Source organism: Heliconius melpomene, chromosome 6 (assembly GCF_056956725.1).
Source record: "Heliconius melpomene rosina isolate 202511_hmr_F chromosome 6, ASM5695672v1, whole genome shotgun sequence".
NCBI classification, from domain to species: domain Eukaryota; kingdom Metazoa; phylum Arthropoda; class Insecta; order Lepidoptera; family Nymphalidae; genus Heliconius; species Heliconius melpomene.
The window spans coordinates 10080132-10104689 of record NC_140394.1 but is presented as its reverse complement, the minus strand read 5'-3'; the positions used below and the strand labels follow the sequence as shown (position 1 = coordinate 10104689).

At 34.7% G+C, this 24558-nt stretch overlaps 2 protein-coding genes across 3 annotated transcripts in view; one reads left to right on the top strand and one right to left on the bottom strand.

Annotated features, from left to right (window-relative positions):
* The first annotated feature begins 939 nt into the window (after nucleotides 1–939).
* Nucleotides 940–4921, top strand: LOC146538422 (heat shock 70 kDa protein cognate 4). Its single transcript, XM_085186440.1, has 3 exons — nucleotides 940–1099; nucleotides 1841–2045; nucleotides 3071–4921. Exons 2-3 carry the CDS (start codon nucleotides 1841–1843, stop codon nucleotides 4825–4827), a joined length of 1962 nt encoding a protein of 653 aa, XP_085042566.1. The 5' UTR covers nucleotides 940–1099; the 3' UTR covers nucleotides 4828–4921.
* Nucleotides 4922–5892: 971 nt separating this feature from the next.
* Nucleotides 5893–24558, bottom strand: part of LOC146538421 (uncharacterized) — a 40026-nt gene continuing 21360 nt past the window's right edge. The window contains exons 3-8 of one of the 2 annotated variants that reach the window (XM_085186442.1): nucleotides 13318–13461; nucleotides 12190–12351; nucleotides 11769–11945; nucleotides 11112–11312; nucleotides 8624–8868; nucleotides 5893–8340 (exon numbers count right to left, since the gene is read on the bottom strand). In XM_085186442.1, the coding sequence (XP_085042568.1) occupies nucleotides 8272–8340; nucleotides 8624–8868; nucleotides 11112–11312; nucleotides 11769–11945; nucleotides 12190–12351; nucleotides 13318–13461 (998 nt within the window). In that variant the 3' untranslated portion in view covers nucleotides 5893–8271. The remainder of the gene's footprint in view (nucleotides 8341–8623; nucleotides 8869–11111; nucleotides 11313–11768; nucleotides 11946–12189; nucleotides 12352–13317; nucleotides 13462–24558) is intronic. The other variant, XM_085186443.1, reaches the window with a different exon arrangement.

Below are 24558 nucleotides of genomic sequence, written 5' to 3'. Positions count from 1 at the left end.
TCTATTACAGAATTCAAATGATTACTGATTTGAATTATAGAATTGAAATCCGCAGTATTTTTGTCATATTAATTTAATTTAGAGGTATTGTATTATTAATTATTGCTCACAATTCACAAAGTACAATTATAGGTTATTTTTGGTTTGACCTGAAATTTTATTTGTTCTCAGCTATACATAGTACATAAATATTATAATGTAATAATTCTATTAGAATAAATGAATAGATTTTAAAATTTTAGCGCATTGCGACTGCGTTTCACAGTTCGCTGCAATTTTTTGTATTGATTTTATTTTTTTGTAACGGTTTTCGTTGTATAGTCTGTGCTCAGTAATGTCCCCTTGTAATATTTAGTGCTTTGTAACGTTTTATCGATATCGACAAATTAATAATATAGGTAATAACTTTTTTATATTTTTTTTGAATTTTGTACCATAAAACGACGAAACCAAATCTTTACGTGGAGGTATCAAGCTTAAATTAATATCAAATATAGGACTATGGTCCCCCCTCCTCCCTCCACAAACCAAAGGGCCCAACAGCATTAACCTCATGATCGAAAAAAAAATGAAAAAAATTAATCAGTGCAATCAAAATCGGCGGCATATTTCATTTGATATTATACATTTACTTGTGCAACAAATTATTTAGGATATATTCTTTTTTTTTATATATTATTTATTTTAATTAAATGTTAATTTGAAATAAACAGGATAGAGCATTTACAAATAATACAAAGTTTTTTTTATTATTTTAATAATTATTATCATTTAATATATATTTTTATCATTTAACCGATATCGATATGAGCACATCTCTAAAAATTGATACTGAACTCCCTTATTCAAGATGGCCGGTCTGGAGTAAATATTTTGGACCAATCATAGTCGACCGCGGCAAATTTCCTTGAATCTCATTGGTCCACGGCGGGGAATGTTCCAGAAACTGCGAGTGACGTCTGGCGATTACGCGCCCACATATAAAGTGCTTGCACAGCGTCGTGCGCCATCTTATTTCGTGAAAAGAGGCCGACAATCGCGCACCTTTGCTGAGTGATCTACTATTTAAGTCTTCTAAGTTACAAGCTAAGTTACAAATGTGAGTATTAATTTATTAATTTTGTTACTGTTTTTTCAATTATATCGAAATTGTTTAGTAAAACTTTGTTGAAATCAGCTTTTTCTGGCATTATCGACGCAGTGGTGTTAATTAGGGAAGTTCCTTGAAATTATCTTTCCGTGATTAGTCATCATTATTCGTTGTAAGTAGTTTGGAAACTAGGGGACTCTTGATGATTTACAGTAATTACATCAGCATTACTTTACCGAAATAATGTCCAACGTGCTATTGACCGGGTTCTTTGCCCTTCCTGTCCATATCCACTTACACGTGGTGACGCCCTTTCTTTTCTTTTAATTTATATTGATTTGAATGTTGCATTGTCTGTTTATTATTCCTAAATTTTCAAAGCTCATGCGTTCTTTCTTTCCAGAACATTCATCGATTACATTATAATTTATATGCTTTCATAGTGCAAGGGCCGCCATGCGCTTAGCGCGTGATTTCATGAACCTTCTGTTTTCAATTACCTTAAGTTTCTAAAACCGGTAAACCAATATTAATTTCTTTTGCAATGATTTTAATATTATTAATCCAGTAGTTTCCAAGAGATATAAAAGCGTTTGTTAAATAGCTTTTTTTAAACTTTATATAACCACGCGGTGTATAAATTTAACTATTCAAACGATTAAGCAATTTATTTTATGACTTACGTTTATTTCTAAATTTCTAATGTCTACTACTTATTTTAATAATGAATAAATACCATTTTCTTTACAGATGGCAAAAGCACCCGCGGTAGGTATTGATTTGGGCACCACGTACTCTTGCGTGGGTGTGTTCCAACATGGCAAGGTGGAGATCATCGCCAACGACCAGGGCAACAGGACAACGCCGTCCTATGTCGCGTTCACCGATACTGAGCGTCTCATCGGAGATGCCGCTAAGAACCAGGTGGCGATGAATCCTAATAACACTATTTTTGGTAAGTTTTATTGTTAATAGTATCAGAGATGTAGATTTTAATTATATTATTTGTATTATATCTATATATATGCTATCAAGACAACTGTAATGATTGAGTTAATTTTCTCTGGGAAATGAATGAAGATGGTTTTATATATTGACTCTGGTAACAAAACACAGTGCATTATTGAGTTATGCACTTGAACATACTATCTCGTAAAATTGGGTAATGCGTCGGTAACGAAGTGTCTTATTACTAGATCCTATCTAGAATGCAGGATACAGTATGAAGGAAAAACTAAACAATTTATATTTAGGTGTTTCTAGATAATTGTGCGGTTTTCTTCCATATAAGTGTTTGCACATTGTAGTGATATGTTATTGCATATCAAATGATTAGTCATTAATAAACAATGAAATATTTTATGGATGTCTAGATTTACATTTTTTTTTAAAGTAGGTGAATTCTCTTCAGTTCTTAATCTGTGGCAATTAGTGTGCCTTGTTGAGAAAATATGAATTCTAATTCCCTTGATGTAGCCAAACAAATATTAGGTTCAATTTTTTTCATAAACTGTCAGTACAAGAAAGTTAGAAAGCAAACTAATAGAAAAATATGTATAAAGGATGTTTTGTTATGATTAAAACATATTTAACAATGTTTTTAATTCTTCATTACATTTCTTTAAGAACATTTTAATTAATCATGTTCAAAAGTATGACTCAGTAACTTCCTGTTATAAACATAATATGTTGCTCATATAGTGACATGAAATTAGTATGAGATGTTTTATCATATTATTTCACTAGGTACAACCATGTCTAGGCTATATGTATTAGACTAAGGTAATATTTCTCAATATTATTCTAGTAAAATATTATTATTTCATTTTACATTTAGGTTTTAATGATGATATTCCAATATACTAGACTAGAGTCTCTGAATATTGTGAGTGATAAATTTAATCTGATAATTATGTTTTAATGGTAACAGGTATCCTTCGATAAAACAATTTTTTTAACAATATTTTCTGCTTGTTACAGATGCCAAACGACTTATCGGTCGCAAATTCGAGGATGCTACTGTACAAGCTGACATGAAGCACTGGCCATTCGAAGTGGTCAGTGATGGAGGCAAACCAAAGATTCAAGTATCTTACAAAGGTGAAGACAAAACCTTCTTCCCTGAAGAAGTAAGCTCAATGGTGCTTACAAAGATGAAGGAAACAGCTGAGGCGTACCTCGGCAAAACAGTGCAGAATGCAGTCATAACGGTTCCAGCATATTTCAGCGACTCACAAAGACAGGCCACAAAAGATGCGGGCACCATCTCTGGTCTGAACGTTCTCCGAATTATTAACGAACCCACTGCTGCTGCGATTGCGTACGGTCTTGACAAGAAGGGCGCTGGAGAACGTAACGTCCTTATTTTCGATCTGGGTGGTGGTACCTTTGATGTGTCCATCCTGACCATTGAGGATGGTATCTTCGAGGTCAAGTCCACCGCCGGCGACACCCACTTGGGAGGTGAAGATTTCGACAATCGTATGGTCAACCACTTCGTACAGGAGTTCAAGAGGAAATATAAGAAAGATCTTACCACAAACAAGAGAGCCCTTCGTAGGTTGAGAACAGCCTGCGAGAGGGCAAAGAGGACTCTGTCTTCTTCCACTCAGGCCAGTATCGAAATTGACTCTCTCTTTGAGGGCATTGACTTCTACACGTCCATCACCAGGGCTCGTTTCGAGGAATTGAACGCCGATCTGTTCAGGTCTACCATGGAGCCCGTAGAGAAGTCACTCCGTGATGCAAAAATGGACAAGTCTCAAGTCAACGAGATTGTCCTCGTTGGAGGCTCTACTCGCATCCCCAAGGTGCAGAAGCTTCTGCAGGACTTCTTCAATGGCAAGGAGCTGAACAAGTCAATCAACCCAGACGAGGCCGTCGCGTACGGTGCGGCGGTGCAAGCCGCCATCCTGCACGGTGACAAGTCTGAGGAGGTACAGGACTTGCTACTACTCGACGTGACCCCACTGTCGCTTGGTATCGAGACCGCCGGAGGCGTGATGACGACGCTCATCAAGCGCAACACCACCATCCCCACGAAGCAGACGCAGACGTTCACCACGTACTCTGACAACCAACCTGGAGTACTCATCCAGGTGTACGAGGGCGAGCGTGCCATGACCAAGGACAACAACCTACTGGGCAAGTTCGAGCTGACAGGTATCCCACCTGCGCCACGCGGCGTGCCACAAATTGAGGTGACGTTCGACATCGACGCGAACGGTATCTTAAATGTATCGGCCGTCGAGAAGTCCACCAACAAGGAGAACAAGATTACCATCACCAACGACAAAGGCCGTCTCTCCAAGGAGGAGATTGAGCGTATGGTCAACGAGGCCGAGAAGTACCGCAACGAGGACGAGAAACAGAAGGAAACCATCCAGGCCAAGAACGCACTCGAATCGTACTGCTTCAACATGAAGTCTACCATGGAGGACGAGAAGCTCAAGGAGAAGATCTCGGACGCGGACAAGCAGACCATCCTGGACAAGTGCAACGACACCATCAAGTGGCTGGACTCTAATCAGCTGGCCGACAAGGAGGAGTACGAGCACAAACAAAAGGAGCTGGAGGGTGTATGCAACCCTATCATCACCAAGATGTACCAGGGCGCTGGTGGCGCACCAGGGGGTATGCCCGGTGGCATGCCCGGCTTCCCTGGCGGCGCACCAGGCGCGGGAGGTGCGGCGCCCGGAGCTGGCGGCGCCGGCCCCACCATCGAGGAGGTCGACTAAACAAACATCCACCTGAACCAAACATTCCACGTCGTAACACGAGATCTACTCGTGGTCCTCTAATTCTGAATTGCAAATAAAACAATTGTAACTATACTTTGTTTCATTTACTCACTATTTATTGGTTTGCTTTTACAATAAGATTAAGTCGGTAAAAGTATTAGTAGTAGAATAATCAATCGGTAAACTTTCGCCGTATACAATATTCTTGACTATTTTAATATCGAAAAGCGACTTAATCCTCTCCATTCAAGGAGAACAAATAAAGATGAAGATAATGTTACTTTAGCACTGTTAAAATCAAACGCGCTAAATGAATTGCAGTTTGAAATTGAAGAAAAATATGATGTATCTACAGTAGGCACCAATAAAATTTATACATCATCGTCAAAAATATACATTTTCTGTGATTTCAAAATAGAATGTTTGGTCTAATCACAATTTTCTCTTGAATTCAGCTACGCGTCTATTTCTGTGTAGATGTAAAAATTTTATAATTAGCAAGAAACGTGTAGGAAGCTTCTATATAAAAACTGTCTGAATATTTTAAGATGACCTCGTGACGTAGGCCAGAGAAGACGGACTTCCAAAATACGACTTCAAATCCGAAATTGATATATAAATAGCTGTTTCCATAGTATTATGATTTATGTTCGTTGCTCCCACTCGCCTCTAAAATAGTTAGACTTTAAATAAAAAACGCATGTTAATAAATTGATATTATTTAGATACTAGCGACCCGGTCGTGGCTTTGCCCGCTTCAGAAAAACAGCTTAAAATAAATTTCATTTAAGTTAGTTAGTCCATTTAATAAAAGGTCTGTGATTCATTTTAGTTTTGCAGATTATTATTTACAGATTATTTTTTTATATATCTAAAATATCACCAATATTGTAGATATGTATATATATATATATATATATTATATGTAGATAATAAATATTCGAAATGTTCGTGAAAATCTTCGTCCTGTAATAATACCAAAAAAAAGATTATTCTAAAAATTTATGTAACTCAAACATTCTAAATGTTTCAAAAAAAATGAAAAAGGGTAATAAAAAAACATTTCATGTACAAATAACATTTATTTGGTTTCATATTTTTTAAAATAACACTTTGGCTCACGTAACAGCTAAATAATATATAATTCATAACAAAATCTGTACAAAGGCAAACCATACGCTACTATTTTATAAATTAAATCGTATAAAGTTTTATATCGCGTCATAATTATAGTTAGCTGAGTCGTATCGCCTTGGTCTCTCAAGCTTAGCTGAACAATTCCATCTTCATAACTGAAAATTGGTAATTTTTAACTTTTTCAAATATACTCGTAAATCTATAGCGGTATGAGATAGAAGAGAAGAACTTTTTACCTTCTGCTCAAAATCCTACATTTTGAGTAAAATAATGGATGATGTTGCACTTTGTTTAACCAGATCAGAGAGTCTTTTTAGTTCTGTTCTTATATTATGGCGTTCCGAAAATACCAGCTGAGCAATTAAGTAAGTATCAGCCATTAATCACATTGTCAATATCACGTCGTATAGAGAATACACGAATCCATAAACATTTGACATTTTAAATAAAAAATGACAATGTCACTTCTATTACACGGATAGCTATGTATCTCCTTCTTCCTTCTTGCATTAATCCCGCTTCACTTGTGCCAGGGTCTGCCTTCCTACTCAACCTACTCCACTTTGCACGGTAATGACCGAAGACGTCCTCATTGGCTATAACCGCAATCTTGAACACTCCTCTTGCCTTGTAAATAAAGGTGATGAAGCTAACACGCCTTTGGTGTGGCTTTTATTCATAATGTAACAGTTCTTCGTCAGAAAAAAAGAATCTTAATTTTACTACCCTTCACCATGATCATCAGCTAAGCTTGCCTTACATTAAATTCGATCTCTAACTATATTCATGATTTTGATTTAAGATTAGTCGGTAATATAGAAAATATTACAATATACTTACATATTTCTCACACATTCATAATCCAGCTCATCAATGAATCCATTAAAGAACCGACTAAACCTAAACCATTGTAAGTTAACACACAAACAAATATAATGTATCTAAGACTAATATAACGTCGTTTAACAAATGTCGATCTTACCATTTATTCAATACAGTATTCGAGCTAACACTATCGGCAAAGCTTCTCCCTAGAAGCCTTAAGCACTTCGTTTCTATAATGTCCATGTTATTTACCTAATTTTATCAGCTGTTAATATTTTTCAAATATTTACATGGTCATCGTCTGTATCACATGTAATGGGGTATTTGACTACCTAATAAGCTTCAAAAGTAAAATAAATTAACAAATATATTAAATAATAATTTTATATTTATCAACTTCGTCATTTTAAATATAACGCTATATAATAAATAATTATTATATCACATTCGCGATATAATCATGTCCCAACAATTTAACGCTCAGGTAACATTTAAATATGCATTTTTTTCATATTTATGAAAAGTAGAATATAATTTTAAAATATAAATTTATTCGTCAAATACCCGTTTAATAATTATTGATTTTAGTTAACTCTACAACAAGTGGCGTCTTTATTTGATCTATCTATATTTAAAACCTGTCTATTGCCTATTACGGACATCCAGAAATCTTAATCTATTTCAATGTGTTCTAAAATCGCACCAAAAAGTAAATCAAAATCGTATATTTCGTAAATTCTATATTTCGATATGACGTTTCGGGGTTTGATGACAGAATAGGTCTGTGCTGGTCATAAGCGCAACTAGAATTCGAAACTGAATCCAGACATGGGGCACACGAGCCTTTTCATCATAATTATTTACTTTCATATTCATATCATTTCACTTTGTCGGTTAGGTTTTAAAAGTGCGTTAAGTGCAAAATTCAATTCCATCTTAGAAAAACCTTGATGAATATTTAAAAATCAGGTTTTTTAAATTTCAAATCTGCAAATACTTAGGAACAGAAAATATCTTGTATTTGAAATCTGTATGAACCTATTGATTAGCATTATGTATTTGAAAGTAAATCAAAAGAAAAATCTGGAATTTGGGGAATATTTTAAACATTTGTGCATACCGAAAAATAACAAAAATCTAATTTAAACCTAGTATTAGACATCTATCCAGTTACATTTATATTTATGAACTCAAGGCACATAGTTACTGTGTACTCTAACAGTAATTTTATGCCTTGTACAGTTCAGTATCATTACAAGGCATTTCTGAATCCTGACAATAAATCGTTCCTCGGCCATTATAGTTACGCATATGTTTGTCCTGTTATTGCCTTAACATCGCACGTATCAAGTCTTCGTTCTCATTACGCGTATATGAGTCCTATAAGTCCTAAAACTCCTATTCCTACATCCAGGCGACGGCGGGCGCTCCGTCGGATGAGAGGGAGTCGATCGACCTGATGGTCGTCGATCTTTGCTGTCAGTAAAGTGAGGAGCTGGAACAAGGCCCGTCCACGCCTTGCAGCTGCTGGTCAGAGGTGTTGACCAACTGGAATGTGTTTTAAGCAAGTATACATGTTGAAAATTTGGTGGTAGTTATTAATGTCTTACACATGTTTTATAAGTGATACAAGTTCCCTAAATTTCTCTTTAAGTATTATCATTGTCCTTGGAATGTGTTGGTACAAATACTACTTTGGACAAATTTAAAAGCTAAAAAAGATAAAAGATTTTCTTTGAAAATAAAATTATTTTCATAAGACAATAATTAGTTTTATCATTTACCTAAAAACAATTTTATAACTCAATTTCTAAATAAATAAAACACTTACTTCTCTTATTTCACATACAGCTGGCAGTAGCCCATCAGTGGAATTATTCGGGGATCGCGGAGACGGTGTAGGCGCGTGTTTGGGCAACTCTCTTCCCGCTGCCATCTTATCGTGTAATTGAGCGAGCCGCATACTCATCTGCCTCCTTTCCTTTTGTTCCCTCTCCCTCTCCCACCGCTTCGCGCTATAACTCCTGATCGACGATGAGCTACTTTGCACCGAGCTTAGACTTGGACGTCTTGAACCTAAATTGAAATTTTGCATCATTTTGGTCGTCAATTTGTTTTAATTTATTTTGCAGGTGCAGAAGTTAAATGGATGGAATTGCTGGAACTTAAATTGATTTCATGCTGCAGTTCAATAAGAGGATAATTAAGTAAGGCTTAAAATGTATAATACAATAATATAATAAACATATAGCGATACTTACAAGCGACAAACATGGAAGGCAGACATTTTGTGGTAAAATGTTGTTTTACAAAATACTTAGGTATATAAAATTAATAGTACTTATATAGAAATATGCAATGTGTTTTTTTAGAATAATAAACATGATAAAATATATAAACGCTTACTTATGCATCTGATTAATAGAAACATGAGCAATTTAAGTCTGATAATAAAAAAGTATTCAAATTTTAAAGATTTTTTCTCAATAATACAAAATGGCGGTTTTTTTTATAACATTCAGAACAAACTGTAACAGTGTTTTACCACGTGCTTAGGAAGCATTTCCCATGCGACACTCATGTGAAGACGGAAAGCGGAAGCGAAGCTTGGTGAAACTGAAGCTTTGGCTAACCTTAACTGTCATTTTGTATGCCAATCGCAAAATGCGTAGCGAATAAAGCTCTCGTAAGCTTTAAGCTTTTAAAAAACATCGCGATACGAAAATTTAATTTTTGAAGATATCATTTTAATTAAATATAAATTTTTAATAAGATTTTGGACTTGTGTATTGAATAATTTCTCGGCAATACATAATGTGGTAGAATGAAAGTTCTGTAGTGTTTAAGCGTTCAGTGCTATCGTGATTCAATATAAGATGTAGTGTTAGTAATTATTAAACAATAATGCAGTGGTATAATGTAAAGGCTTACGCCACCTTCAGTTTCGTTGACATTACAAAGTAGATAGACACAAGAAAGAAACAAGGACCACGGCCATCTTGCTCGCGCCACACGAAGAGCGTAATGCATCTCGACTTGCACTCCACTAATCAATTCAAACACTAACCTGTACTCTATGATAACGTACTATAACATACCTAAAAGTAACAGTAACGCATACATTTTCATATAAACTTGCATGAAAATACTGTAGATTATTTAATCAAGAGATAAATACGAAAATATTTAAAGTGAGTATAGATCGTCTGACCGTTTAAGCTGAACTTACAAACACATACAAATATGTGTAATTATAATAACAAGCAGTTTGTTTATCGTTGCTCAGTAAATGTCACAGCAGAAAAAATTATCAGCAAAACAATATATAATATATAGCAAATAATAAATAAATAATACAATTTAAAAACGCTTTCTTATAGGAAACCACTTTGCCTCAAATCTTAATTCTTTCTCTTTCTACTTTCTCTCTTAATTCTTCTAGTTTTGTTAAAAAAAAAGGTTTTGACACCTGTATAGAAACTTCCCGATAAATTTAATTATAATTTTTAAACTGGATGGTCTCTTAAGAACTTAAAAAAGCTATGAAATTATATATTTGTTATATATATTTTTTGGTGATACTATTTTTAAGTCATTGTGATTACCTATTTGTATGTGTTTGTCAGTTTAGTTTTACAGTAGATGGTCCATACACGCTGTAACTGGCATACCAATCTACGTATGTATTTACTTGTTAAATATCATTTAGCTTAAATAACTCATATGAATAAAATTTAACTAGAACTCTTATCAATTAACTAACAATAAATTCTCATTTTTCTAAAACTTTTTACCGATTTTAGTTATAGTTATTTTTTTTGCTAATTTAATCTTTCATCTGAAAATAAACAATAAAATTATAGAAAAAGCATTTTTTTTGAATTGATAAGAGATAGTGCAGTCGAGGACCGTCGCTCGGTGGCCGCTAACCCCAAAACTCGACATCTAACGGACACGAGCGACGTGGAACATGCGACCCCACAGTGACTCTCCACGAACACCTTTCACTCAATTCACAATAATTAGAGTACAAATAGTTTATAATTTAGAAAACTCAAATAGCTTAATAAAATTTTTACCATATTTTAAAATCATGGCTAATAAAACACGAAACAACACTAATCGAGACATTACTTTAACAAGCTCAAAACACTTGTGATGTCGAACATTAGAAGTATACACTACAACTAAGTTAACCACTTCGAATTAGACATTAGCAATACTCGTAGTTTAGGAGGTACTAGTGGAGGTCTAGCATACACACAACCGTGCAGAGGGTCAGACTCAGACATCCGGCGGGGCGCATACATCCGGATCACCTTTGGCGGCGCACTTGGGCGGGTGCGCGCCGCCGTCCCTTACGGCCCTCAGGTGGCGCGAGATTAGCAAGATGGCCGCCGAGCGCGCCGCACCTGCGCGGGACGCCGCGCGCCGCTCGCGCCGCTCCTCCAGCGTGCCGCTGGTGCAGCCGCTGCGGGACGACGCGCGCGACGAGGCGCGTGTCGCGCTCAGCGTGCCACCTGGACGTGACGTGTTTCTTTGTTTAGGTTAATATATTATAAGCACTTTTATATGTTCACTTTGAAGTTTTAGTACTCTGCATCACGACTGGCATCCAGCCGGTCGTAAAACATGAGCGTGTGATTATAAACTCAATGGGCCATAGGTCTGACACTACTGATATTTAGATAGTGATTTTTTTTAGCTTCACGCTGTATCTCGTTCACAGAGAGTAGGCAGAGGGGACCTGGAGTAAATACATTCCGTTCTCCATTTTCCGCTGAATTCTGGAGCTATTGCGTGTGAGTGGTGCTATACCTGGGCATCAGAGCAAAGAAATGTAATTATTTCATTTTCTCGAGTGGGAATCGCACCCACAACCTGCCGCGTTTATACTCACACATTTGTGCCCCTCCACCACAACGAACTTCATTCAATAAAATAGCAGAACAAGAGAAAAGATGAAAAAATCGCACCAGTATCATTAAGCGAGTACAAACACGGCGGTGTGAGCCTGGCGTCCGCGAGGTGCGCCGGGTGGTACCGCGCCTTGGTGTAGAGATGCAGCACCATGCACAGCAGTCCCCCCAGTACGAAGATACCCGACGCTACGCCTAGCAGCGTCGGCATGTCGGCCGTCAGCAGGACCAGGTCTGAAAGAATAAATTGAAAGAAATTAGACGTAAAGAATTTTCATGTCATCTCAATATTTTAAAGTTGATTAAATCATCACTTCAATTCATCTTTTTTAATAAATCAAAAAATCAAATCAGCTTCATTCTGTATCCTGCACACACTGCAAGGGAAGGCACAGGGAACCTGTTAAGACACTCTGTTCCCTACTATACCCAAATAGTATTTTTATATAGTATATTAAAAGTAAAAAAATATTAGTACCTTCAGTACAGAAAACTCGTTGTGTGGGCCTCGAGTGGCTCGTGGTGTGGTACCCGGGGTCGCATTGGCAGAACGCGTTGTGGTTGACCTGCATACATGACGCGTGCAAGTCGAAGGCGCGACACGTTTGCTGGTAGAAGCATTGCTCTCCCAATTTCTTTGCTGAAATTCAAGAAAATCATAGTTTTATTAATATATGAAACATTTAATAATTTTCTTCTTCTTATTTCTGGTTTCCTTATAATTTGATTACTACCCCCGGGCTGGACGGTCTGCATCCAGTCGTGGCATAGAGGCACAAACTTTAAACGTGATGGTGGGAATTAATTATTATTAATTAATATTTTCATTTCTTCGCTCAGGCACCAAGGCAAAAGCCCGGCATTGAGTTTCGCCACTCAACACGCGGCGAAAATTTCGGCGGAAAGTGGGGAACGGAGTGTTTTAACACTAGGTTGTCTCTGCTTACCCTGCTGTGTGCGGAATACAGCGTGAGCGTGAACTGATTCAATAACATGTAACCATTTCGAATTTGTCCCGTACATAATATTCAAAGTTTCCTGGTTATTATATTGTATTGCTTATTACACAAATACTTAGTTTACATTCTGTCCATGCATATTGCACACGCGACAACCTGTCAAATACACTACCCTCGTACGGGGTATTTTGGTTGTCATTTAGTAAACGGTTGCCATAATATAATAATTGAGCAGAAATGCAATTTTAATTAATCTTAGAGCTTATTTTATATTTTTTTTATTAACATATTGAATATTATGGTTAATTAATGTTTGGATTTGCACTGGAAGAAATATAAATATAAGCAATTTCTAATGTGTCACGCTGTATCCCGCATATAGCAAGGTAGGTAGAATTTAGATGGAAACTAGTGTTAAGACACTCCATACCTCACTTTCCATCCCAATTTTCAAGAGATTGCGTGGTGAGTGGCAGATCTCAACTGCACTTTGTCTTATAACCAGAGCAATAAAAATAATTAAATTTACAGTCGAGTTTCCCTGCGTGCTTACAGACATATTCACCTCAGTTACCCTCCTGGAATTCTCCGGATATGAACCCAGAACTATTACTAATAATGCCATAACTATTTTAACAGTGACTCACGTTTCGCACACCCCTTGGCCAGTCCCAACGCGACGGGGTGCTTGGGGTCGCACTGGCAGGAGTTGCTCCGCGGCTCGCAGTACACGTGCACCAGGCGCGAGTTGCATGTGAACTCGCATGGGGAACCCAAGTACATGCCCTTCTCTGAAATTTGATTTAATAATGTTTATTATTTTTTTTATTTAGTTTATTATAATTTTAAACTGTTATACCAACATAAAAATGTGTAAAAGAGACCCTATAACACAACCATAGACATATTACCATAAGTGATATTTTCCTAAATCTTCTTCTCTTCTAAAGAAGAGAAGAAGTTTCTCTAAAGAGAAACATCTAGTAAACGATTATTATTACAAATTTCTTCACAAATAAATGTATTGCATTTTGTGTTATTATATTTTGTTACATGTAAGTATGAAGTTGGTATATTATACAAATGCACCATTATTATAACCGCCACAGAGCCAGAAAATAAAAAAATAAATATTTCATTCCTCCGAAAGGGAATCGAACCCACAATCGTAGGGTTTACGGTGGCACGCTTCAGCCCCTGCGCCATGATGGCGAATTGGAAAGGACCTAACTGTACATAACGGTTGTGGGTTCGGTTCCATGTTAATGAAACCCTTAATCTTTAAAATGCCTTGCAATTATAGCCTTACACCATAAAAAATCTGTTGTTCATGACATTTAAGCTTTCATAGGTACAAAAAGAGAAATAGTGGCCGATGGTGCTTGTTACCGTTGGATAGCAATCTCGAACACTTTAAGTAGTTAATAAATCTAGGCTAGCATTAACGTGTTGGCGCTACCTTGGTACTACCAACCTTGTTTTGGTGGTTGAGGTCGAATCACTTTATTAGGGCAGGGTCGCTATGCTCCATGGAAAAATTACATTCATACAATTTTTCAATAATTAGGTGGTAATTTTTCTAGGAAAACCTTAAGCTTTTTGTTATGTACGATAAGTCATATTCAAGATATTGCGTGTTCGATCGATCGATTGGGAGTCGAACCTATAACTATCACGCTTTCAGTCAAACCCCTATATATTATGCCGTTATGCCAGACGGCCCTTATTTTATAATTTTATAAGCAAATTTTAAGATAGAACCCAAAACACTTTGTCAAATATTTGATTGTTTTTATATTATTGTGCCTTAGTCGCAATTATATTGAGAATCTTAAATATATATGTTTTGAAAATAATATTGTTGCGGAACTCTTGGCCCCCAGAGAAAGAAAATACAGATAAAAGAAAAACACAAATATTATTTTTAATCATATAAAAAAATAACTATTTACTAATGTATATACTGCGGTCTAATATAATGAAAGATATATAGGTATTGTGCTGTCAAGAAGGTAGTGGGGGTCAAGGCGACTGCCTACAATGACACCAATGGCTGTGAAAACCATCAATAATATGCCATTTCTATTTCTAGATGTTAGTTTAAACGGTAATAAACGATTTTTTCTTATATATTGTAATAATAACATTTTATAATTTTAAATGAAAATGCTTATCAGCGTTAAGTCCACCTTTTGTGCATATTTTTGTTTAAATTGTATAAAGATAACTATATAAATAAATTTTGTACCTAGAAATATATTAAGAGAAATGTATGTTTAATGTATGTATTTATATATGAATAGCGTATGTTTATATGTTTGATATAATAAAGTATAAAATATCTTTATGCAAAGTTAACCGCCACCAATTGTATCATACTATTAGTTTTTGTTAAAAAAAGGGTTGCCTGTAAGAAATCACTTACAGTGATAAGGCCGCCTATGCACTGTATCTAAATTACAAATTTAATTGTGTAATTTAAATCTTCTTTGTGCAATAAAGTGTTTTTGATTTGATTTGATTTGATTGAGAAATATAATGAAAAAACTTCAGAAAATTTCACAGATTACAAATTGATTATACAAAATCAGTGTTGTAGCTCGGCGTTTCCACGGAAAGTGGAAAACGAAGAGTCTCCACACCAGGTTTTTTTCTTCCTTCTCTGCTATTAGCTATATGCGGGTTAATGCCAATGAAAAATTCAAGTATTTCACATTCCACAAGTGGGAATCGAACCCACAATCTGTCGTGACTACCTACGACGTATCTACTATGAAATATTTGTTACGTATTCTCTAAGGTAGCTTCTAAGCAAGCTTCAGCTGAAACATCTTTGTTAGATACATACATACATACTCGTATGTACCTTGTTCTCTTAGTTTTGCCCTTAAGAGACGTAAAGGTCAAAAGGCAATATTTCTATGTTAACTGAGGGAACTTAATCTTCACACATACCATGAATTATTCAAGGAAATTGTAATAACAAATAAAAATAAAACTGGAAAGTGTGAGTCAGATTGTTTTATTAGAATATTATTATTAATAATCGGATGAAATCATACTAGGTCAATAGGAAGGAAGATTTTGACTATATGGTAAATTTCATACAAAATGCGCCATTACCTAAGTATACAGATCACAACACTCGTATCTTTTGATTGTATTTATTTAAAAGGTATTTTTCTGTCTTCCACTGTAGACTAAGATATTTTATTAATTTTAGCTTGGTACTTTTTTAGTGTTTTTGAGAAAAACAGTCTTTTATTAAAGTACGAAACCCTAATATGAATATTTAATTAAATATGAATATTTATAATTATTAAATATGAATATTTAAAAAGTTATTGACCCAAAATAGACAGTAATGTGTAGGTATTTCATCTTGAAAGAAACAGTATTATCAAATATTTTATATCATAAATAAATCAGCTTCATGCTGTATCCCTCACATAGTAGGGTAGGCAGAGGAAACCTAGTGTTAAGACACTCCGTTTCCCACTTTCCGCGGAATTCTGAAGGAGGAAGCTCAATGCCGCGCTTTGCCTCGACACTTGAACGAAGAAATTGAGCAAAGAAACTATAACGTTAAGAGTTGTTACTCTCATAACTCCCTTATCGCAAGTATAAGAGACCAAATATTTGGTATGTCGCTATTTCGGATAAAATGCAATACAATCACAGTAAAAACTACGAGTCTTTATAAGAAACCAGTGCAGCTTTTCCATGCTTATCCGACTAGACCCTTTGTGAAATATAAGTACCAAAATTACTAAAAAATGGAACCTTGTAAACACTCGTTAATTGTTTAAGGAAAACTGATAATGTTGTCAAAGTCGGGAAGCCTTCTAACTTGAAAGCGATTAAACTTTAGATGATAAAGTTACAATATAAATAGTAGCAGCAGTTAGTACTAGCTGGAGTCTTTAAGTTTGTTCTTTGCGACCTTGACAGTGGATGAGCTCCACGAGTGAAATTCATCCTCTTGTATAGAAGCTTTATGTTGGACATTTTCTCAATAAATATATATAGTTTTATATAAATACTAGCGGCCCGCCCGCGGCTTCGCTTGCGTCAAAAACGTTATATTAATTTCTGTTTCCACGAGTACCTACGTCCTATAAGTGACGTCCATGCAAAATTTGAGACTCCTAGCATTTGTAGTAACGAAGTTTCATACAAACTTTCAACCCCAAAAACAACCCCTTATATATTATATATTATATAAGAAGAGTACATTTGGTTAACGCGTTAATATCAGGAAGTAATGGTTCCAATTGAAATAAACTTTTTGCCTTACCACAAAACAAACGATTTCATATTAAGAGGTGAGGAAGGCTATATCTCAGGCACCTTGGGCCTTTACAAAATTAAATTATTTCCATGTACAGGCCTGACTGGTATACATGTGGAAACTATGGAGAGAGGACTTTCCCCAACAATGGAACAGCATGGGTTAGCGTAATAATAATGAAAGAATAAAAAGACATGTTCCAATCGACACATGCCATACATTTTTTATGTGGAAATTCATAATTCTTCTGTATTTGGCATTAGGTCCAAAAGTTGGTAAAGACAATTACACTAAAGGCTACATATTTCTCATATCTTTAATATAATGTGTGTAAATTTTAGCATCCTAAAAAGGTAATCACGCCCACTGCGGCATTGACAGCCTTTTATAGTTAATATACAATCGATTAGAAAAATAAACTATTTAAAAATAAAATATTTTAATTTAATATTTCACTTCATATATTTCTTTTTTTTCTAATTAATATTTTAAAGAAGAAACAGGGTCAAGCCGTGACATCTCCTATTTTGCTGAAGAATCCATAGGGAATCCAGTTTATTTTAATAAAAAAAACACTTGAGTAACAAAATTGGTCATATTTTCTTTTTTCACAATTACTCTATTATAAGTACACGATGTTCATAAAAATATTTAACTTTATATAAGTAAAGACTCTCGTAAGTATTACTTATGAAGGCTTATGAACATCTTATCCTTAATTTAATTTTGCAATGCGATTGAGACTGAAAAAAATAAAAAAAAATTACGTTCTTTGCAATTAATTGTACGTGGACTAGGCACGTAATACCATATTGGTTTTTAAACAAAGCGACGGAAGTGAACTAAGCGGAAGTAGCGCCGGATGTGCCCACGAGGACTTTTAAGTTTCCTCTACAATATAAAACCTAGTTTTTCATAATGCCATTGCTACATAGATTCAATTGCTTAAGGAAATACAAAGCGTATATAGATAAATTATGCAAGAGTCCAGTACATCGAACGCGTATACAGTTTTAATTAATAATATTGATTTCTTATTAGTGGCATATCCGGTATTACGGTATTAATTACGAAGTAATTTTCTACTCAGTCTTAAATCAGACAGTTTGAATCTCTATATCATTCAAATCTGTCGTCATTGTGCCTAAAAAATTTGAAAAATAATAACCTAATTTTCTATTGGTGTTTTCATATCCTTAATCTATTTTTTCGGAAATATTTTTAACAAACACAATTATTATTTTTTGCTGTTTTATTATACCAGTAATCAGTAACGTCGAGTATGAACATAGTAGTAGTATATAGTCTTTAGGCTTCCTCTATAAATGGACTATGTAATAAAAAATATTTTTCCAATTTGTACCACTAGCTTCTAAGAATAGCTGTAGCTATTTTTATAAACTGAAGGGTTAGTGTAGTTTAACATACTAGCATATGGTAGATTTGGTACATATCATAAATTCATACATATAGATCTCGTAATAATTTTAATATTAATAAAATATAATGTTACTTAAACTTTATTTCTCTTAGCAACAATTTTTTAGAAATTACAATAAATCAAATCAACAAGTTAAATAAGATGACAATGACACGCTAGATTATTGTCCAGCAATAATTCAATGTTGCCATAATTAAATTTTAATCATAACTTAAATAATAGAAAAATAAAAAAATAATAATAGCGAATATATTTTTTCCTTTCACACAACAGCATTCGGGATGACCATCGAAAATTCCTAGCGTTGGACTTGGAACGCTGATTTCTGAAATTTCGTGGCGTCTTTCATTTTAATTAATGTTCCGAAAATTCACGTTACACATGAAAAATCATTATTAATATATCCGAGGCGGATATGAAATTACTTGCGTCGACATTTTGTGATTCAATTGTATTGATATACATTTATTAATATCGTTATTGGCTTCTATTAATAAGTAAATTTTTGTATACGACTCTATTTCTCTCAGCACGTTATTCGTAGCCTCCATCTTAGTTTGTTTTAGCTTACTGTTTTCTCCGTTCCCATAGAATTTCGGGAAAACTTCTTTTAGTCCTCCCCTTCACTCCCTATGGAACCTACATGCTAAATTTCAGCGTATTCGTAGTCATTCAGTAATGGAAAAAATTATATAGATTGAATTTCTTCTAGAGTCCTATGTCTGGATTCTAATTTCTAAGATATTATGTGGTAGACGTTTACGCTCCTGAAGTAATTCAGCCATTCATGAGGCAGTTAAATTAATTTCTGTTAGATAACATTTCCCTTTTACTAACAAATAGAGGATAGAGGATTATAAAATATATCTAAATTAATACAATAATATAAAATTCCTTTAAATTCTACGTATTTCTATCTATAGCTATACAGTAAAAATCCCCATTACGATGTCAATGGCGTAGGAAAACCCTATTCAGGCCGGACAAAACCATTACACGGTGGCCGTAACGTGCCAAATCTCATCTTTATATCGGCTTTACTTATTCATGGGGGTTGGTCGTTTGTGCCTCATTTTATTGTACATCTCGCTATGAGTATTATTGGATGTTGTTTCAAATTTTTTCATTGTTATTATTAAAACAGTAATTTAGTCTAAAATATGTGTTTAAAATGAATTATTATGAAAAAAAAAATCTTTAAAGCCTTAAACAGGCAGTGTTTGACTGTTTAATATAAAAATATGAACACTAGGTTCCCTTTGCCTACCCTGTTGTGTGCGGGATTCAGCGTGAAGCTGAATTAATTTTAATATGCAAAATTATTGATTAACATGATATAAAAAGACTAGTATATTTTAGCAATTCCGCCAAGGACGAAGAAAATATATGACAAAATTGGGTTTTCAAAAGCTTTTTCCCACTAAGCCTAGATTGCAAATCGATCGTCTAAATGCTAAGGGTTAAAGTTGACGTTAGAACGTTGCGTTGACTCAGTCTTATCTTTTATTTGATTTTAAGTCCCATCTATTTCTATTTATTTTTTTATCAATTTTCTATTTAATATGGTTTTATTAAGTCAATTTGTAACTGCCCAGTGACCACTTCTACATAAGCTGGGGGTAATATTAAGTCACTGCTACCCTTAGGATATTTCCATTCTCCACTCTCCTCCAAATTCAGGATGCATTTCAATTAAGTAGCAGAACTCAACGCAGGGCTTTGCTTCGTTATCAGAAGGAAGAAATAATAATAATTTAATTTCCTCGAGTGGGTATTGAACCCACATGTCTTCATCTTCATTCTTCACGACATGTCTTACCTACTAGATACATGTTAGGAATTTACAATTCCCCACTATATGGTTAACTTAGACAATTCGTAGCATTTCCATGAAAAAAAAACCTATAAAATTACATTTCTAAATTAAACATTTTGCGAGATTTCAACTCATAACTATAGCATGTCAGAAATGTGTCATTTGTGTCATTTTATAATGATGGTGTCATAATAAAAAAAAACCTTCAAACAGACGCCTTAAGTTTTAACGCTTTTTGCTGCTACATTTGTCCTGGCCGTGACAAGAAATTTCCATAAAGAAATAAATATACCAAACTAAGTATCTATACTTGATGTGTTCGTTCGCGCTAATAATAGATTATAATATCGCTTATTTAATTATAAAATAACTTAATAAGATTTATCTATAAGGCTTCAATAAAAGAAATCTCTACTTATATTATAAATATTAATATATCAAGAGATACACTAATATTTATAATATTAGTTTCTGGACTTCAGCATGTTCGTGTAAATGTTGTTTTTCAATTTTTTTTTTGCACCAGACTATTCTGGGGTGGGCACAGAAGATTTAATTTGAAGACGCAATGCCTCCAGAATTCGTGGGAAAGTGAGAAACTTAAATGTCTTAATGGGAAGAGAGTGTCTCAACATGAGGTTCCAAGTTTCTCCTGCCAACAGAAAAAAAAGAAATACGAAATATTTCATGCTTGAAATACGCTAATTATGTACTACGCGTGTTCCGACAGCTGTCACGGTGATGAGGTTCAATTATAATTTAATTTAACAACGGGCGCGGGGTCGCGTGATAGAATTATTATTAAATATGTATGTTACATAACAAAAGTCGTCGTGGTACAGCAGCATAACACCTGAACTTTGTAAAAAGGACGGTAGTGAGTTCAATTTCCAGTGGAATGAATTATTTTTATTTCTTCGCTCCAGTAACAAGAGAAACTGTGCAAATTTTAGAGACACTGTTTTGAGTGGCAGTGCCTTCCGCCACTCAAAACAGTGTCTCTAAAATTAACATTAGGTTCTTGTACGTATCCGTAGTCGATGTTTATGTCGATGCTATATACGAGATACAGAGTGAACCTAAAAACAGGATCGAAAAAAAAATTTTCAATTTGCACTGCTGCCCTAACCTTTTCACCAGACATTTTTGCATTTTTGGTGTAGGAACCTAACACAGTATTTCCTAATGGGATGAGACAAGAGAAGCTTAACCATTTGAAAATACCTCCCAACCTTGTCTCAACTACGCTATGGCAGAATATAAAAATCTAAATTCTAAAATGAAACACTGCCGTGCGGCCCGTTCCAAATAAACGCACCGATGCCTCCGATAACGAGAATCGCGCTTTGGAAGCGATAGACTTTATTTTATTTTGAATTTTCTATTATAAATATTTTACTTTTTGACATTTTATATAAACAATCGATCGTACTGGGAATTAGATTGCCAGCCAGAATATAACCCAAGCGGCCTAACGAACTGATCTATTCGTTGAATTTTTGGTTGCAGTTCTAATTTTTGGTAATAACTTTATTGCTATTTACTGTAATAAATTAATATACAGCAAAACTATAAAAAATCGATTAAAAATATCTGCTTGCAATGTACCCACAAAAGTCGAAATCATTACATACTTTCATTATTGAAAAAAACATGAAAGACCTTGTAAAAGTAGTTTAATTTGAAAACTAAATCGTTTTAACTCCAACAATATTGGGCACAGTTAATTTCCAGATGGACCGTGTCCTTTGACAGGCCAGACGCGCTAGTTCCAGATATTGATCACTTTAGAGCTTAAAGTTCGCAATTAGTTCTCATCTGTCTATAGGAGAAAAGACCGCTAAAGCTTTTATATTTATGCGCTCATTTTAACTGTATAGATGTACTCACTGTACTCTGGAGAATTAATCCCTTTCATCAATATTGGTTATTGCAATGGAAATATACATCTTTGAAATTCATTGACGAAAAATATTAAACAAAATACCTTGACATTAGGACCCTCAAAAAAAGCGGAGACAGCCACTGGTGAAATGTGAGTCGGGATATGATAACCAGTGTTCGCTTCCTCCTATGCTGTATAACTATAGATTATATATACGGTATATCAACCTTAATAAACTATGAAGCTATATAAATGGCACCAGGTTTCCTCTCTTTCCTGTTATACGGAGGATAAGGCGTGGACTTTAAAAAAATGTAAAGCTTTTCAGTTAATAGTGAAGGGTACCTAGATATACATAGAATTAGTTGTTTTTTATTAGTCACAGTCGTAGTGCAGCGGCCCAGTATCTGACTATGAACAAGGCGATTGTAGATACGATTCCTATTTGAGATAACCTAGAACCCCTCAGTCTTCGATGCTATTTGTAGGATTGCGCCAAAAGAAACCGCTGGATGCTTTGCCACTACAGCCCATTATCATGTTGCTTGGACGAAAAATAAGGAACCATACATCTATCTCCAAGTTCTCCATGCCATAAACGTTTATTTACAAAAACATCATCTACCAAATTCCCCTATGCCATAATCGTAGAAGCTTAAACAAAACAGATAACTATCGACTTGTTTACCTAAATAATGGTAATTCAAATATTATTGTTTGCACAGAATAGCTATAATTGTATCATTTTTGTTTATTCGGCTAAAGAGGTCGCAATCCACGACCGCATTGCTCCAGAGCAATTAAAATGCTACGCTTTGTTAGCCGAGCTGAAGGTAAACGTCGGTGACAGCATTCAGGGGGTGACATAATTTTGAATCATATTCTAGAAATTTCCAAGGTTTAATTCTCTGAACTATTGTGACAGGAAGTAGCAGGGTTGGTCCGAATAATCTTTTGTGGAAGTTTCTTTGAGAATTTTATTTATCGCCATTGGAGTACGTTTGCTTGTATATTCATTTTTGTTTTTTGTAAAAATAATTTTGAAATATTTTGTTATGGTTTTGGATTAAGATTTGCGGTAACACATGAAGAATTTATTGGAGCATTGAGGGAGGCCTATGTCCAGCAGTGGACCTGAAAAGGCTGATGGATGGATGAAGAATTTATTGAAGATTTTTTGGAAATATTCTTCTGTTAAACTGTTTGGTTCATTAGAAATAAGGTGTTATTTTAATAAGTCATTTAAGCTTTGGTTTTACAAAACAACACGCAAAATTGCAGGCAAAAAATCAAGAATGAAACGAGAGAAGCATTATATACATATACATCGTGGCACAGTAGATAGAGTCTGACTGTAAACAACCTTCAGGTTGTGAGTTCGATCCTTTCTTAGTAATGAATGATACTCATTTTTTTTTTTTTAATTAGTGAATGATGATGAGAATTCTGGTGAATTCCGTTACTTAATATTTAAGTGTCTTACTTACTAATGTACTTCATGTCTCGTTCTCTGTGGCATTAGGTTCTCTTTGCTTATACTGCTTTTCTTGCTATCCGCTAAATAGTAATTCGGATAAATATATTTCTAAATAAATATTCTAAAACATTGTTAATGTATTTTTAAATCCAGGTTTTTTTATTTCACCCACCAACAGAAATCAGAAAATAGGTCACAGTTTTAAAGTCTACGCCATACAATCTTATCTGTTACAAACGTTCCGTTTCCTTCTGGTCGCGTTATACAAACCTATTTATTAGAGTTCACAGTGAATTGTGTTCACGCTGTTAATGGATTGACCAATTTTTTTTTAAATATATCTACATTTAATTCATTATTTAAATAGAGATTAATAATAATAATGGCTGTGGTCCAGTAAATTGACAGCTTCCTACAGTACACGCGATAGTTATGGGTTCGACCCCTATTTGAGGGAACGATTATAGTAATTTATTTTAAGTAGAAGAAGCTCAGGTCGCAAAACGACATGTAAAAATTGTACCGACGCGTGGGCAACGGAATGTAAGAGCTTAACACTAGGTTTCCCTTGTCTTATCTGCTATGGGGAAAAAGTGAAGCTACGTAAAATATAGGCAATCACTGTGGTTATGGGTTCGAAATCCGATCGAGGTACGTACATCGTATTCGTCATAGTTCATCGTAAATAGAGAGAGAGAGAGAGAGATGAGATTGGCGGTTTCAGCCAAAGCAAAAGCTTATTTTAGTATACATAATTTTTTTTTAAAAATCCTATATTAATTTAGTTAAGTGTTTTTATTGTAAGTCGATAGCCCTCCATACTAGAGGCATCTTCTTCTGAAGAGATTCTTTAGAGTAGGACAGTCAGTAGAGACGGTATCAGTGTATAATAGTAATAGCTACGTTGCTAAGAGGAACCTTAAGAGGGTCAAAGGTTTCACGAAAAATTATATAAATATTTTTAATTTACGGTATAGA

What these genes read in the sequence shown, in the direction of transcription:
- LOC146538422 (XM_085186440.1), top strand. Translation starts at nt 1,841, where the DNA reads ATGGCAAAAGCACCCGCGGTAGGTATTGATTTGGGCACCACGTACTCT. An exon ending in TCCTAATAACACTATTTTTG is followed by an intron (nt 2,046 to 3,070) that starts GTAAGTTTTATT and finishes TGCTTGTTACAG; the next exon opens with ATGCCAAACGACTTATCGGT.